This window comes from Gadus macrocephalus, chromosome 9 (genome assembly GCF_031168955.1).
Source record: "Gadus macrocephalus chromosome 9, ASM3116895v1".
NCBI classification, from domain to species: domain Eukaryota; kingdom Metazoa; phylum Chordata; class Actinopteri; order Gadiformes; family Gadidae; genus Gadus; species Gadus macrocephalus.
Genome location: NC_082390.1, coordinates 11770788 through 11784609, shown reverse-complemented (window position 1 = coordinate 11784609; position 13822 = coordinate 11770788). Strand labels below are relative to the sequence as shown.

Genomic DNA, 13822 nt, shown 5'->3' with positions numbered 1-13822 from the left:
ACAAAATGTACAACAGTGCCCCCTGGGGTCACACTTTTCGGTGGGTCGCAGAATGCGGTGTAACACCGGCCCTGAGGTCTGGCAGATCCATTTTTGTACGGCTTTTTTCGACGCTTTTCGTCACAGTCGCCACCTAGCTGCCCTAGTCGAGTTTTTCAACCTACATTCTTCTCGAAAAAATGTCAATAAACAGAATTAATAAATTATAATAAATCTTATTGAGAGAGCGCGAGAGAGAAAGAGAGAGAGAGAGCGAGAGAGCGAGAGAATCCTTTTATTATGAGATTTTATTAGGTCCAATTCACCGTCCAATTAGACACCTGTGAGCTCCACTGAACCACGTGATTTGTATTGACCTATAGGAAAATGTCTACTTATCAACAACAAAATCAATTTACACACGTGGAAGGTCCAAACTATCAAACAGTGGATAGGGTAACATAAATAATTAGGCTTTATAGGCCTACATTTTCTCAAATCACGGATGGAAGGATTGAGGTAACAATAGGCCTATTTTAAATTGGTGAATTATGTTTGACTTGAACAAAGAGTGGTCCATCTCCTTTGCCGGGTGTGGGTTCATGGGGATTTATTATGTTGGGGCCGCCAGTTGCATTGTCGAACGATTTCCTCAGTTTTTTGAAGGTGCGTCCAAAATCTACGGGGCGTCTGCAGGTGCTTTGATGGCAATGATTCTTACCATCGGAACCCCCCTAGGTGAGTGGTTTTCTTTCCTTGCCGGATAAGTCCAGTGACGACATTTTAACGTGAATGCATTCTGGCACTCCATAGGCGATGTATACAAGCTATAATTCATTCTCATTGCAGTTTATTAAAGTATTATTCTTAACAGTTTAATGAGGTTAGGAAGCTTTCCCTTTCAATATATTTAGTTCGCAACAACGCCCCCATCAGTTAAGAGAAAGTCAAACATGTTCAATTTCGAAGGCAAATGTTTTAACATTATAGTGGCATTATTTACACGGGGTTTCATGTAATACACTAACGATTACGCAAACAATAAGAATACAAATATAAATCAATACTTTGTTTCATTAACTGTTTGAATTAAATTAAATGTGACAGTGATGCAACAAACGTGTATAAATTGGCAACAATGGAAAATGTTCAATTCTTCCCAAGAAGATCATTTATGCGATAGTTTAAATAGTCCCCTGCCGTAACAGCGGGGTACTTGGTCGAGCCGTCGCAGCAGGTGATGAGGTAGTCGTCGTCTGGCGCTACAAAGAAAGCCAGAGATTGACGAGTATTGGAGTCACCGGCAGGGGGAAGCAGAACCCGGTGGATCTGAAAGACGAGTTATCAAAAGGTTTTAAAAAGGCTTGAAAAGGAATATATATCAATCATGAAACACACATGTCAGTCAATACATACATGCTTGAGGTCGAAAGTAGGTCTAATTTAAAGAAATGGGGCTTGTGTGGATTTGTTTGGCTATAGCAGATATCTTCCAGATTAATCTTGTATAACGTGACACTGTCTCTTGTGAAAGTGTAAACTTATTTTGTAAACTTTAATAGTCCAATGGTTCCTTGAAAGAAAAGTAATCTAAATTTGCCATATAGATGCCGTGGTTTTATATAGGTGGCGTGCAGCTGCTCGCCAACCAGCAAAATGAAAATAGGGAATTCAAACAAAACTGTGAATTTTAAATGTTAAAGACAAACTCACAGCCGAGATGTAGTGGTCGCTGGTCCAACGCTGCATCAAATCAGCGATATTGATCAGGACCGTTCCTGGTATGCAGGGTGCTGGGATGTACTCACCTGAAGGACTCAGAACCTGTAGGAAAATGGATCAAGGCTGAAAACAAATTTGACCCTCCAAAAAAAACACATACAAATATAGACATGAAATTCTATTTTTGTAATTACAACTTTTCATATCTTTTTCTGACAGTGTTGAATTGCTGATGGATGTCTGTGACTTTGAGCCCTCCAAATTATTTTACGTCAATCATGGGATTGCTTCGTAACACAAATGATACAAACCTTGTTAATCAGCTGGCCCAGTGCAGGGGTGTGTGTAGGTGTATGTGTTTGGGTAAAATATTTGCTTGTTTCTTTCAGTTTTCCTCTTGTTAACAGTAGCGATTCTGCCCTTGGCTATTTGACAAAACTGTTAGATGGGCATTCGGGTGGTGAGGTGATGGATGGTGTACCTGCAGGCCTCCAGCTTGGCCTTGGAAGACCAGGGTGATGCTTCCGTAGTCTGAGTGTTCCCCACAGCGTAGCTGGCCCTCCTTCACCAGCTCACTGTTGACTGGTGGGTAATATAGAGAGCGCAGGGTGCTCCTGTTCTTCTCACCTGCGACAGGACACAACAAGACTGCTCATCCATCCCACCCATCGTACACCATTTTTGTTTGGGAAAGCTAGGAACACGCTGTAGTTATTTTTTCATTTTCTGGATAAATGAATGTGCCTCTGTTTTTGAGCAGACTTCTACAGAAGCCATGAGCTACGGAAGCTTAGGGCTGCCAATGTGCATTAGTATCTTATCTGAAGCAGTTAATATTTAGTTTATAAAGCCCGCTCCGAAGCTCAGCAGTATTATGGGCTTACCTGAGCTAGCTACAGAAATGTCTTCGGATGCCAAAACAAAGTGGTCCTCAGAAGTCAAGCTGATTTTGATAACGTTAATCTTGACATTCATGTGAAGGAAAGTGTGTGTGTGTGTGTTGGTAGATATGCTATGCTGAGCAGAGATGGTCTTCTGGGACAAGGAGCAAACTGAGAAAGCATTTTCAATGATATGAGATATGAGATATGCTATGCTGATCAGAGATGGAAGCATTATCAATGATTGTAAGTATAGAGATTCCAAAATAACTTTCAGTCTCTGAATTTTGTTTAGAAGAATGCTGTCTGGAATAAAGTAGTAGTATGGGGTTTGTACATCCAAATGCATGATTTGTTGAGAGTAGTTGTAGTAATCTAAAAAAACTAATCTAATAAACGTAAATACACCGTATCCTAGGCTAATGAAAACTTGTTTTTCCACATCTCGCATGAGAAACACTGTGGGAGTTCCAACACAACTCTGTCACCACATAAACTAAACAATGACCAAAACATGGATGAGCAGCACCCAAAAACAGCGCTGCATGAGGCTGTTTGAAAGTAGGCCTACTAGCACCTGTTTCATTCCAATTCAAGCACCGGCTTTATCTGCTGGCTGAGGTTTAAAGACGAGACCGATGAAGGAGTAATTATTGCAGAGATCTCAATCAGGTCTGAAGCGGAAATATTTGTCGTTTTTGTCAGTGCCATAAAAGTCACTATTTGTGGCAAGAACAAGCCTAACCGATGCCCCGTTCATTTGTAACCTCGCTACTCCAGTCTAAACCTCACACGCTCACATTGGAATACTTTAATTATTATTTTGACATCTCACCTCCTATGTGGCGGTGAGCATGGAGGAAAACCTCTGGCTCCAGACCCAGACCGATGGCCATCACCCTCAGCACACGCAGAGACAGCTCCCGACACCGCTGGTAGAAAGAGAGCTGTCTGTCCTCGAACACAGGCGAGGGCCAATGCTAGGCGGGTAGAGGAGAGTCCACACCATTAGTCGGGACTTCTGGATATCGTCACCAATGTATTGTTTGAGGCCTTCCTGTGACTTTGTAGATGTTAGGTGCTTACTATATCATTACAGAAAGTCTCCACGTTGAATGCTTCTTTTAAATCTCCCGGACGATCTGGATTCAAGCTGTCATAATTGTATGTTAGAACATTCGTAATACAATTGAAAGCATCACAGTCCAGTAGGCTTGAGTTGTAGTAAGTATCCCCCCACCTTTCAGTCTCTGAAGAGATCCAGCCATGGTAACGACAATTAGAAAAAGTCTCGCTGCGGAAAGGAAACTTCAACTCCACTGGTTGGAGAAAAAACGTCTTGGAGATGTCCATAACTTGTTCAACCTTAAAACACAAAAAGCCATGCATTTAGTGAGGCCGCCCATCCGACCGCCCGTTGAAGTTGTTTCCTAATTTGTATATAGCTGACTTCACTTTAGAAATACAATCTGGGATCATGGGGGATTGTGGTATTTATTCTATGACATGTATTAACTAGCAAGATTTTTTTTCTTGACCATGTTAGTTAGGTAACGTTAACTCTAACAATAGCTATAACGATGGCTGATAGTGATAACCATTTAATTTATTTACGTAATAAAAATAAAATAATCCGAGGCCTAACATGCAATCCCCCGAGGCCTCAGATGGGAGTGGCCCAGCGGCTCTCTAAGAGCTCCACAAGGAGAAGTCCAATGCATTGTCCAAACCGAGGACTTCTTATACTGTGGCACACAGGGCTCAGGAGGCTGAGAACAACTCTGCTCCCCAATACAACACAATAGTATTGGTTAACCAGATGGTGGTAAGCTATCGATCACCTCCTCAGGTTGTCATAAAGGGGGACATAGCCGTGGCCCGTGCCTTATCAATAAGAGCCTTTGACCCTTGACCCATGTGATGGAAAAATCCATATGTTGTTTCCTTTTAGTCATCTAAAGCTTTGTTTCCTGTTTCTTGCATTGTCTAGCCACCCTACCTTTCCTCAGTGTCATCTAAATGTTAACCTTTGTGCTTGGGTAAACCGGTCCCAGGAGAGGGCATCCCCTCACGCGTTCTTCTGGATTTGGGCTTTAAGAAGCTATCCTATGCAGCTTCTTAAAGCTGTATAGGACAGCTTCTTAAACTTTAAGAAGCTGTCCTATACAGTGTATGAACCAGCGTTTCTATCAGGCCCCCGTATTGGCCTCAGGGAGGTTCAAATTTATTCATGGAGCTTGATGGTTTTGTCAGGCATGTGTTTGAGCGGTACATTTAAATTGTTTTTGGAATGAATAAAAAAACATGCATAGTATGACTTTGAGCTGTAAAAAAAACGGTTCGATAAAATAATTTCATTCATTTATTAACATTGGCCTTTTTTTTTAATCGTGTGATTATGGGAAATTATTATAATTACACAACAATGATAAGTAGCAAGGAAAGGAGACAGTAAATTACTCAGTGTATGGTCAATATTAATCCCGCAATAGATTTATTTCACTCCACATTTCACAACCCAGCATTCTGAAATAACCCAATGTATGTCACATTTAACCCAGCAGTAGAGTTCATTACACTCTAGGTTGTGTCAAATAAACCACCCATCATTCTGGGTCAAATGGTAAAACGCAGTACTTATTTATTTTGGTTTCTACCTTTTTTGCTTTTGCAAAACAGAAAAGGCTCCTTGAAAGGAGAACAGATTGCTTCCAGATTAGTCTTGATGTAAAAGCTAGACATCTGGCGATTTTTAACACTCTTAATTTGCTTAGTATCACACACTTTATCAATGATATTCCAAATAAACAGCTTTTAATTTCGAGCTGTGATGAACTTTTCCTGCTGATATTTAGGGGGGATTTAGGGACTACTAAGTAAATGCAGCAATATATAAATTACAGGTCGAAGAATATTTTAAACGATTATAATGTGATCAGATACACTCCTTTCTTTTAATTTATTTTTTCACAGCCGCACAAATAATAAAAAAAATAATCTATATTTTTGCAAAAACCACAATAACATAGATACAGAATACTCTATTGAGCAAACCCTTTTCTTGTCATAGAGAACTCTGTTTCCGCCAGACTTGTTTTTTTTAAAACAAGACGAACAGGCTAATACACTCTGTTTATGAAGTTAAAAATCACTTTAAGATTATAAATCATAGCCCCTTTTTACATGTTTTGATCTTATTTCTAATGTATGTTGTGATAATGTTGCATATTTTTGCTTTCTTTTCAATAGTTCCCTCAATTTGTATGAAATATCCGTGACAAAGTTTGTGATGCTCAGCAAACTATTTTCCGAGGCTCGCGCTTACCTCTTCTGGTGTAATCCCAGTGTTCTTCAGATAAACGAAACCAATTTCTGTAAATGAGGATTTTAATTGCCTGCCCAAGTCGACAAGGTGCTCGTCTAAAACACTATTTTCTCCCAGGTTGTACAGACTAAAATCGATAACTGGTATGTTCATTTTGGATTCGTCGAGTTTCTGCAAGCTATTCGACCGAGGGTTAGGATCCAACTGCAGATCTACCTCCTGAGTCCTTTTTATCTGAAGGGCTGCAGAGCCAATGGGTGGAGCTTGCCTAGTCCAGCTCCGCCTCTAGGTCCAGCTGCACCCCCGGCTGAGGTCCAGCCCCGCCCCAACTCAAACTTGTTAGCGCATGTTCGAGTAGCATCTATGAAGCCACGGTTCCGTTCTACCTAACCATAACCCTAACCTTAACCCATAACGCTAACCACTAAACCTACCAATAACCCTACCCTGACCCCTAGACCTACAAATAACCCTACCCTGACCCCTAAATCTAACCATAACCCTGATCCCTTAACCTAACCATAACCCTTACCCCTTAACCTAACCATAACCCTTACCCCTTAACCTAAACCTAACCATAACCCTTACCCCTTAACCTAACCATAACCCTTACCCCTTAACCTAACCATCAACCGGACCCCTAAACCTAACCATAACCCTTACCCCTTAACCTAACCATAACCCTTACCCCTTAACCTAACCATAACCCTAACCCCTTAACCTAACCATCAACCGGACCCCTTAACCTAACCATCAACCGGACCCCTAAACCTAACCATCAACCGGACCCCTAAACCTAACCATAACCCTTACCCCTTAACCTAACCATCAACCGGACCCCTAAACCTAACCATAGCCGTTAGTGGATTGATGGGCCAGTGTAAAACCTGATCAGCTGGACTCGGTCCAGAGAGGTGCACCAAGCTCCATTTGACCATGACCCCCCTTTTCAGGCCACAGATCTGTTAGCCAATAGAGCTTGTAAGTCCGCCCCTTCTGGTAGACCCCCATGGGACCTATGAGATCGTAAAATATGAATGGGTTTCAATGGAGAGAAAGTAATTATTTTCTGGTCCCAGTCTTGATATGCCCCGGAGAACACATATGTTGTTTGTCGATGATAATTTTTCATGTCAAGTGTTTGACCATTTATTGTGCAATTGTTCAGTTAAAGGCTGTATAGAAAACACAATGAGAAAGACAGGTCTTGTATGTGACGTCACGCTCCCTGCGACTGGCGTGGACAAGACCGACAATCTCCTCATCGGCATAACTGAAACTCTCCACATGCCTCAACTTATAATGGTTTTCACCTCTTTCGATGCTGTTATCCTCCCCTTGGAAAAAACCTAACATTATCAAAGTTCTTCACGAAAATGTTTAGTTTTGTTTGCATGAAAAATTATCATTTAAATCCACAAATATGTGTAATCCAGGGACTATATAGAATGGAGCCAGAAAATAATTACTTTCTCTCTGTTGAAAACCATTCATATTTACGATCTCATAGGTCCCATGGGGGTCTACCGGAATAGGCGGACTTACAAGCTCTTTTGGGTTAGTCGTAGGATCAGGAAGAATAAGGTGTGCCACTTTTGCTACAGCAAAGTCACGAAAAAGCAATATACAACCTCTTGCTACAAGAGTTACTTTTCAAAGCAAGTAGGCTACTGTTTTTGTGAATGAGGGATGAAATGCGCCACAAATGGACAGATGGCTTGACCTAATTTAGCCTTGTCCTATGTCCTTTGCACCAGATTATCGTCTACATTCATTTAATTCAATAATATTTGAGTTTTACTTTTTAATCGAAGTGTAAAATAGTGACATAAGCCTACAGTGCCATGATTTCATATTATTTAAAAAAAGCTCATGATATTCAGTTGCATGTCTGCCACAAACTTAACTGCCTCCCTCAAGTTCCCTTATGTGTTGGGCTCCACAGAGAAGAGCTGTTTGGACCTGATGTCCATGACCCGGGATGCCAGGAAACATAAACTGGGCCCCTTGCACCCGGCGTTCAACCTGCAGCAGCTGGTGCGTGACTCCCTGATGGCGACCCTGCCCGCCGACGCCCACCTGCGTGCCTCGGGGAGGCTGTGTGTGTCTCTGACCCGCGTGTCTGACGGGAAGAACGTCATCGTCTCAGAGTTCGACACCAGAGAAGAACTCATCCAGGTACACCCACCAGAAGATGCCATCTCACTTGGTTTATAGTTACACGTGGACTATCTCCTCCTAATGAACAATATTAATGCGTCTTTTCATTTTGCTTCTCAGGCGGTGTTATGCAGTTGTTTCATCCCCTTCTACTGCGGGCTCATCCCACCCACGTATCGGGGAGTGGTGAGAAGACAGGAATTGATAGCAGTCGTGTTAAATGCTCATTGGCTCCTGCATACATGTCTTTCTCCTGGTGTGTTGATCCCTGGGTTGTGATCCTCAGCGCTACGTGGACGGAGCCGTCAGCAATAACCTGCCCAACTGTCACCTGAGGAACACAGTCACCTTCTCCGCCTTCGCCGGCGAGAGCGATGTGTGCCCCCGCTCGGCCTTCAGGCTCCACGAGGTGCGCTTCAACAACGTCAGCATCCACGTCAACTCACAGAACTGCTACCGGGTCGCCAGCAGCTTCTTCCCCCCCGAGCCGGAGGTCAGACCCCCCCCCCCCCCCCCCCCCCTCACACACACACACACCCTCTCCTACCGTTCCCTTCCCTATCAGAGGGTTTGGAACATGTGATCTGATGGTCCAGAATATATCAAATACTTGGCACTAAAAAGTCATATGTACATTTTGGAGGATATGTGGTGTGTCAGGAGGATCCACGCCTCACAGTGCTTCTGAAGCAGCTGTTCCTGTGATCTGATGTCCCATTAAAAGTATGGTCAAGAAGTCCCCCCCAATGCAACCCACCTGAGGTAGAGAACCGGGATCAATGTGTCTTTTGTTTTGCAGGGCATGGCTGAGATCTGTGACAATGGATACTTGGACGCCCTGCGCTTCCTTCAAGACAACGGTAGCTCTCAAGTTGACCTTGAATTGCTCAATTACCTTGAGTCAGGTTTAGGTGTGATTGAGTAAGGGTTAACTTTTGGTGTGTTTTTTGTGTTTGGTAGAAAACTGATGGCAGCCGAGACGGTAGAACCCATTGTTGCCAGTCCTGCAGCGTTCCTTTTGATGCTCATGACCAAACATCATTCCCCATTGCAGGCCTGGTCCCCAGCGAGGCTCCTCTGGCTGGTCTGGCAGTCAGCACACCGTGTTGTGATCTGGGGAACCCCTCCACCCAGGAGACCGGTCCCAGTGAGGGGCCAGACCTGAGCTCCCGTAAGGAGGGCCACTCGTGGCTGAGGCCGCAGCTCATAGAGAACCTGCCTCTGGACATCAAGCGGAGTAAGATGGGGGGGTCTGCGAATACCGTTTGTTTTGTTCCAGGCCTGTGGAAATGAAAGGAGCTCCACAGCAGTTGATTCAGAAGCACTATGAGTTGATCCTCCTGACCCACAACATATCCTCCAAAATGTACATGTATCTTTTTAGTGTTAAGTATTTGGTATATTTTGTACCCTACAGAGTCTCAGGAATCTTTACAAGAGGATAATTTCTTCAGGAGACAATTGATTTAAAACAAGTATGGCTGTGAGAAATACAGCAGCAGTTGTTAGTTTTGATTTTGCAGAGCAGTTTTGGATAGTTATTATTTGTCCTACAATGTCTGTATAGAAAACACAATGAGAAAGACTACATGCCACAAAATGTATTCAAATTCAGAATTATTTTTAAATTTGCAGTGGTAAAGTTAATCTTATATTCAGTCAAACATCCAAATGTTGCCCTGAATAGACACCATCTTCATGTAACCCAGAGTAGAAATCTGATGGTAAGCAACGTTTATAATTTTGCTGCCAAATTTGTTGAGAAACATCATTGCTATTGCACAATGAAATGCCATGCCAAAGCCTTCGCTCTATTTGGCAATGAATAGATATGCTTTAGTATTCATTCATTGTTCTGTTATTGCTTTGCACAGAATCTTTTCAACCTAAACGAGATTGTGGGTTTAAAAACAAGATGGGGAATGTACAATGCTACCGATTGTAATCCCTTTACCTTGAACCTTGTGTGTGTCCCAGCGCTGTGTGAGGGGTGTAGGGAGAAGCATGACCGTGGCAGCATGTTGTCCCAGGTGAGGGAGCGGGTGCATGGCAACATGGCCTCCTACCTTCGCATCCCCTACGCTCTGCCTATGGACTCGGCCCTCATGCTGGTCAACAGGTAGGCCCTTTCCTGGTGCACACTGCTGGTTCATGACGCCTTGTCGGTTTGACTTAGACTTAGAATTGGCTTGGCTTTATTTATCCTTTTGGGATGACTCCCTCAAGGAAATTGAATTTTGAGTTTGTCTCCCCAGCACACGCTCGCTCTCGTGTGGGAAGACGAACGGCAATGACACAGCCAAGCACCATGTAGGAAATCACTAAAACAAGGTGGGGGTCAGAGACAGGGCTTTGGCAGGGCGAAGGTGTCCTCAATAGCAGTGCAGGGGAAGGGACAGGTCTCTGGAAGGGAGGGGGGCGAGGGCAGGGAAAAGGTGGCATCAACTCACAGTGAGGGTCAAAGACGAGGCTCTGGCCGAGGAGGGGATGGTAACAGAATGAGGCAATCCATATCTAACGGATCAGCAGTTTAAACTTTATTACATACCTCTTCACCTGCCACCGTTCAGAGAATCACTTCCAAACCTGTTGGCCATTTCCCCACAAGGCAGAACCCGCGCAACAATCGCACAGCCGTCACACATCTCAAAAAATCGAAGTCAGTAGGAACAAAATTAGGAAATGAGGAGCATTAAAGGGGACATATTGTACCACCAGGTGTGAGTGTGATTAGCCTTAGAAGCCGTTTCGACAATCTGCCCTGTATGACATCACTAGTGGGCGTGTCCACCTAGATCTGTGCTGGATGGATGAGCAACGTTTACTTCAGTCCACTGGGTAGGCTGGTACACTGATCTATCCAGCACAGATCTAGGTGGACGCGCCCACTAGTGATGTCATACGGGGCAGATTTTCGAGACGGCTGGTAAGGCTAATCACACTCACACCTGGTGGTACAATATGTCCCCTTTTAATTAGCGTTAAAGCAAAATGAACGCCTTAGGGTTCCCAGATTCATGGTGAGCGTAAACGAATGCACTGCTGCATAAATGAAAGTGTGTTGCAGAGTAGCGGACTGGATCCCAGAGCTGCCCCGGGGACCGGGCTGGCTGTATGGAACGGCAGGGCATCGCCACAGCCCAGCGGAGAGCGGGGAGCAGGGTGACCCCCTCACGTAGGTCTTCTTTACCCTTTGACCTTATACCTGTTGCAAAGCAGTTGCATCATTTTGCATCATTTTTTTTCTCTTGTCGGTTGGGATGTTGCCTAGCCTGACATCGCCACCATTTAACCATAGCACCAATAAGCACAATAAACCATAACTGCCCAATATTTGATAAACGGTTGTGATTTGCGCGACGCAGGCCAGTATACTGGAAATCTGTGGACTGGAGGGGGAATATACCAGAGCGAATTAAATATGAGCTCACAGATTCGTCTGATTCCCAGGCTAGGTGATGCCGCGATGTAACGCCATTTGTACCCTGGAGAAAATAAGATAAATCAAATATCTAATCTTTAAAAAATGATAAATTGGTTAAATGGAATTGAATAATGTTTACATTTATGGAATAAATGTTTGGATTAATTCATATTTTTGTCTTGTAAAATATTTCACTCAATATTTATCCATTTATCAATTGTTGCTATTCTATAAACCTTTTTATCACATTGACGATTCTCGATATGTAAATGCAGCCTGTCAATCAAACACCAGCAGGGTTGGACATAGACAAGAGCAGCCGATCAGTAGACCACACACCATACATACCATACATACTAACCATGACCAGCACAGTCGACTGTCTTTGCACTTGCACATGCTCTCGGTAGTGGCTTCTGCAGCATGTTCAGTATCAACCCAGCGAGCATGTTTGCTCCTGGGTAGTGCCCGACCCGGTGGTTCAGGAGCATAAACCATCTGCTGCTTTGGTCTACGTCCAACATCATTTATCCAAAACATCCAAAACATTTTACACAATCAATAAATATAAACATTTATTCATTCAGTTAGACATTTATTATATTTAATTTGATCAATTGAAACATCTATTCAATGGATATATTTTACTTGATTAAACTTAATTCTTACATGCTTTCCATAGTGTGTAATAGAAAGATGTGGACTTTATAAAGGGGAGCTTGGACTTTATAACAATTTCTCTGTGTGTACGTGGCAGTATTTACATTGGATTATGAAATCAATGCCTAACAAGCATAATGGGCGTACACATGACTTGATACCAAGATAGATTATAAGAAGCCTGGAGGACACCATGCTGCAGTGCTTACACATTCCAGTGGCTAGTTTTACTGGTCACTGGAATAGAATGTGTCAACGTCCACCTTCGTCACCCGAGATACCTCTGCACGGAGGAACCTCTTTGGACATGCAATTAATCTTGATAGTAAACAGTATTTTCTTACTCGTCAGTTAAAAAAATTCAACTCCATCAACTGAAGGAATAGGATCATGTAGATTGTCGTTCATAAAAATGAAACAGCTAAACAAGTGGTCAATAGATTCTTACCAGATACAAAATGAATAGCTGTAGCTGATTTACAGCTGTGCACTCTAAATAAGGACGTTGATGGTTAAGATCTATCCTTTCCCGACAACATCCAAGGTTGACTGTTGACCTGATAAAAATGATCTGTGCATCCTAGATTGTGAATGATTAACTACATACCATACTATTAAAAGTCTCCCTAATCTAAGAGATAAACGTATCGCTTCAACATTTGACGATGTGTCAAATGGCAAGCTCCCAAATTGGTTGTGCTTACTTGGGGAGGAATCCCTTTAGAGACGGGTTGAGGCCGGCTGCCAGGGGCAGATGGCATCAAGGAACATTGGCCTTTATCTGATTGGGTTGTCACCATTGTAGTGCCCTTTACCAGCCAACCAACAGCGCCGCGATAGCCCTACTACCCAATGAGTCGATGGCCAGCAGTCTTCTATACCCCCCCCAGTAAGATCCAGTCTCCCTCTCAGAGGTCTGCCCTCTCCTTCCTCCAGGGACACGCCTCCACCCAGGGACACCAGCTGGCCCTCTGAACTGATCGCCCTCAACCAGAGTGGGGAAGAGTTTGTTTGCCCTTTGACCCCGGAGGCCACTCCCATTCCCGCCGATAACAACACCCTCAGCTGGGACCTCCCGGCAGAGCTCCACCAGCTCTCCCTGACGCCCCCGCCGACACCCCCCCTCGGCCCGGCAGACCACCAGGGGGCTGGGTGGGGCTCAGGCCTGGGCCTGGGCCGCGCCGTGGGCTGGTTCCGACAGATGGGGTCTGAGAAGGGGTCGGCCCCCAGGCAGTCAGACATGGGGGGTGGGCCCCCGGACACGGGACCAGAGGATATGAATGAATAAGTAATGTGTGAATAAATAAAGTTCTTATGCTGGTCCAAATGGTCCTGTGGTCCTTTTTGTCTAATTATTATTTAAATCACACATCAAATACTTTCCTGTATTACTTATTTCCAGAATGTCTCCAGTGTCCAGAAAGGCAGATATTACTAACTTTATGATAAAAATGATTCTTTTTTAAAAAGTTTGCTTTTTAAAGAAAATTTAAAAGTATTTTTCAAACTTAATACATTTAACCCCTGCTGTTTATTTACACTTCATTCCTTATCTTCTCAATAAAGGCTTTCCAGTTAACATTAATAGACGGACCTTTTATGGTTTTAGATAAGTAAATCAAAACAGGCCTGGAGATACCTGTAGATAAGATGTAGCTCATGCCAGGAAGA

The 13822-nt window shown here is 43.5% G+C and overlaps 2 protein-coding genes across 5 annotated transcripts; one reads left to right on the top strand and one right to left on the bottom strand.

Annotated features, from left to right (window-relative positions):
• The first annotated feature begins 328 nt into the window (after positions 1-328).
• Positions 329-13478, top strand: LOC132465073 (patatin-like phospholipase domain-containing protein 2). Of its 4 annotated transcripts, XM_060061784.1 has the most exons (10): positions 332-435; positions 636-717; positions 7853-8085; positions 8188-8253; positions 8354-8560; positions 8867-8927; positions 9122-9304; positions 10045-10186; positions 11135-11242; positions 13088-13478. In XM_060061784.1, the coding sequence occupies exons 1-10, from the start codon at positions 367-369 to the stop codon at positions 13437-13439; spliced, it is 1503 nt and encodes a 500-aa protein (XP_059917767.1). In that variant the 5' UTR covers positions 332-366; the 3' UTR covers positions 13440-13478. The 4 variants fall into 4 exon arrangements, with proteins under 4 accessions (XP_059917768.1, XP_059917769.1, XP_059917766.1 ...); XM_060061785.1 differs by having other exon boundaries at positions 329-717; positions 8354-8476; XM_060061783.1 differs by having other exon boundaries at positions 331-717.
• LOC132465097 (uncharacterized) lies at positions 813-6146 on the bottom strand. Its single transcript, XM_060061820.1, has 7 exons — positions 5908-6146; positions 3823-3947; positions 3669-3735; positions 3418-3562; positions 2183-2328; positions 1693-1803; positions 813-1308 (listed from the first exon to the last, which is right to left on the bottom strand). The coding sequence occupies exons 1-7, from the start codon at positions 6058-6060 to the stop codon at positions 1129-1131; spliced, it is 927 nt and encodes a 308-aa protein (XP_059917803.1). The 5' UTR covers positions 6061-6146; the 3' UTR covers positions 813-1128.
• Positions 13479-13822: the final 344 nt, after the last annotated feature.

Excerpts from the sequence above, each read along its gene's own strand:
- LOC132465073 (XM_060061783.1), top strand. The coding sequence starts at position 531 with ATGTTTGACTTGAACAAAGAGTGGTCCATCTCCTTTGCCGGGTGTGGG. Across the intron at positions 8,561-8,866 it reads TCTTCCCCCCCGAGCCGGAG|GGCATGGCTGAGATCTGTGA; the intron begins GTCAGACCCCCC and ends TTTGTTTTGCAG. Across the intron at positions 10,187-11,134 it reads GCCCTCATGCTGGTCAACAG|AGTAGCGGACTGGATCCCAG; the intron begins GTAGGCCCTTTC and ends AGTGTGTTGCAG.
- LOC132465097 (XM_060061820.1), bottom strand. The coding sequence starts at position 6,060 with ATGAACATACCAGTTATCGATTTTAGTCTGTACAACCTGGGAGAAAAT. Across the intron at positions 3,736-3,822 it reads ATCTCTTCAGAGACTGAAAG|CTTGAATCCAGATCGTCCGG; the intron begins GTGGGGGGATAC and ends CAATTATGACAG. Across the intron at positions 3,563-3,668 it reads AGACTTTCTGTAATGATATA|CATTGGCCCTCGCCTGTGTT; the intron begins GTAAGCACCTAA and ends CTACCCGCCTAG.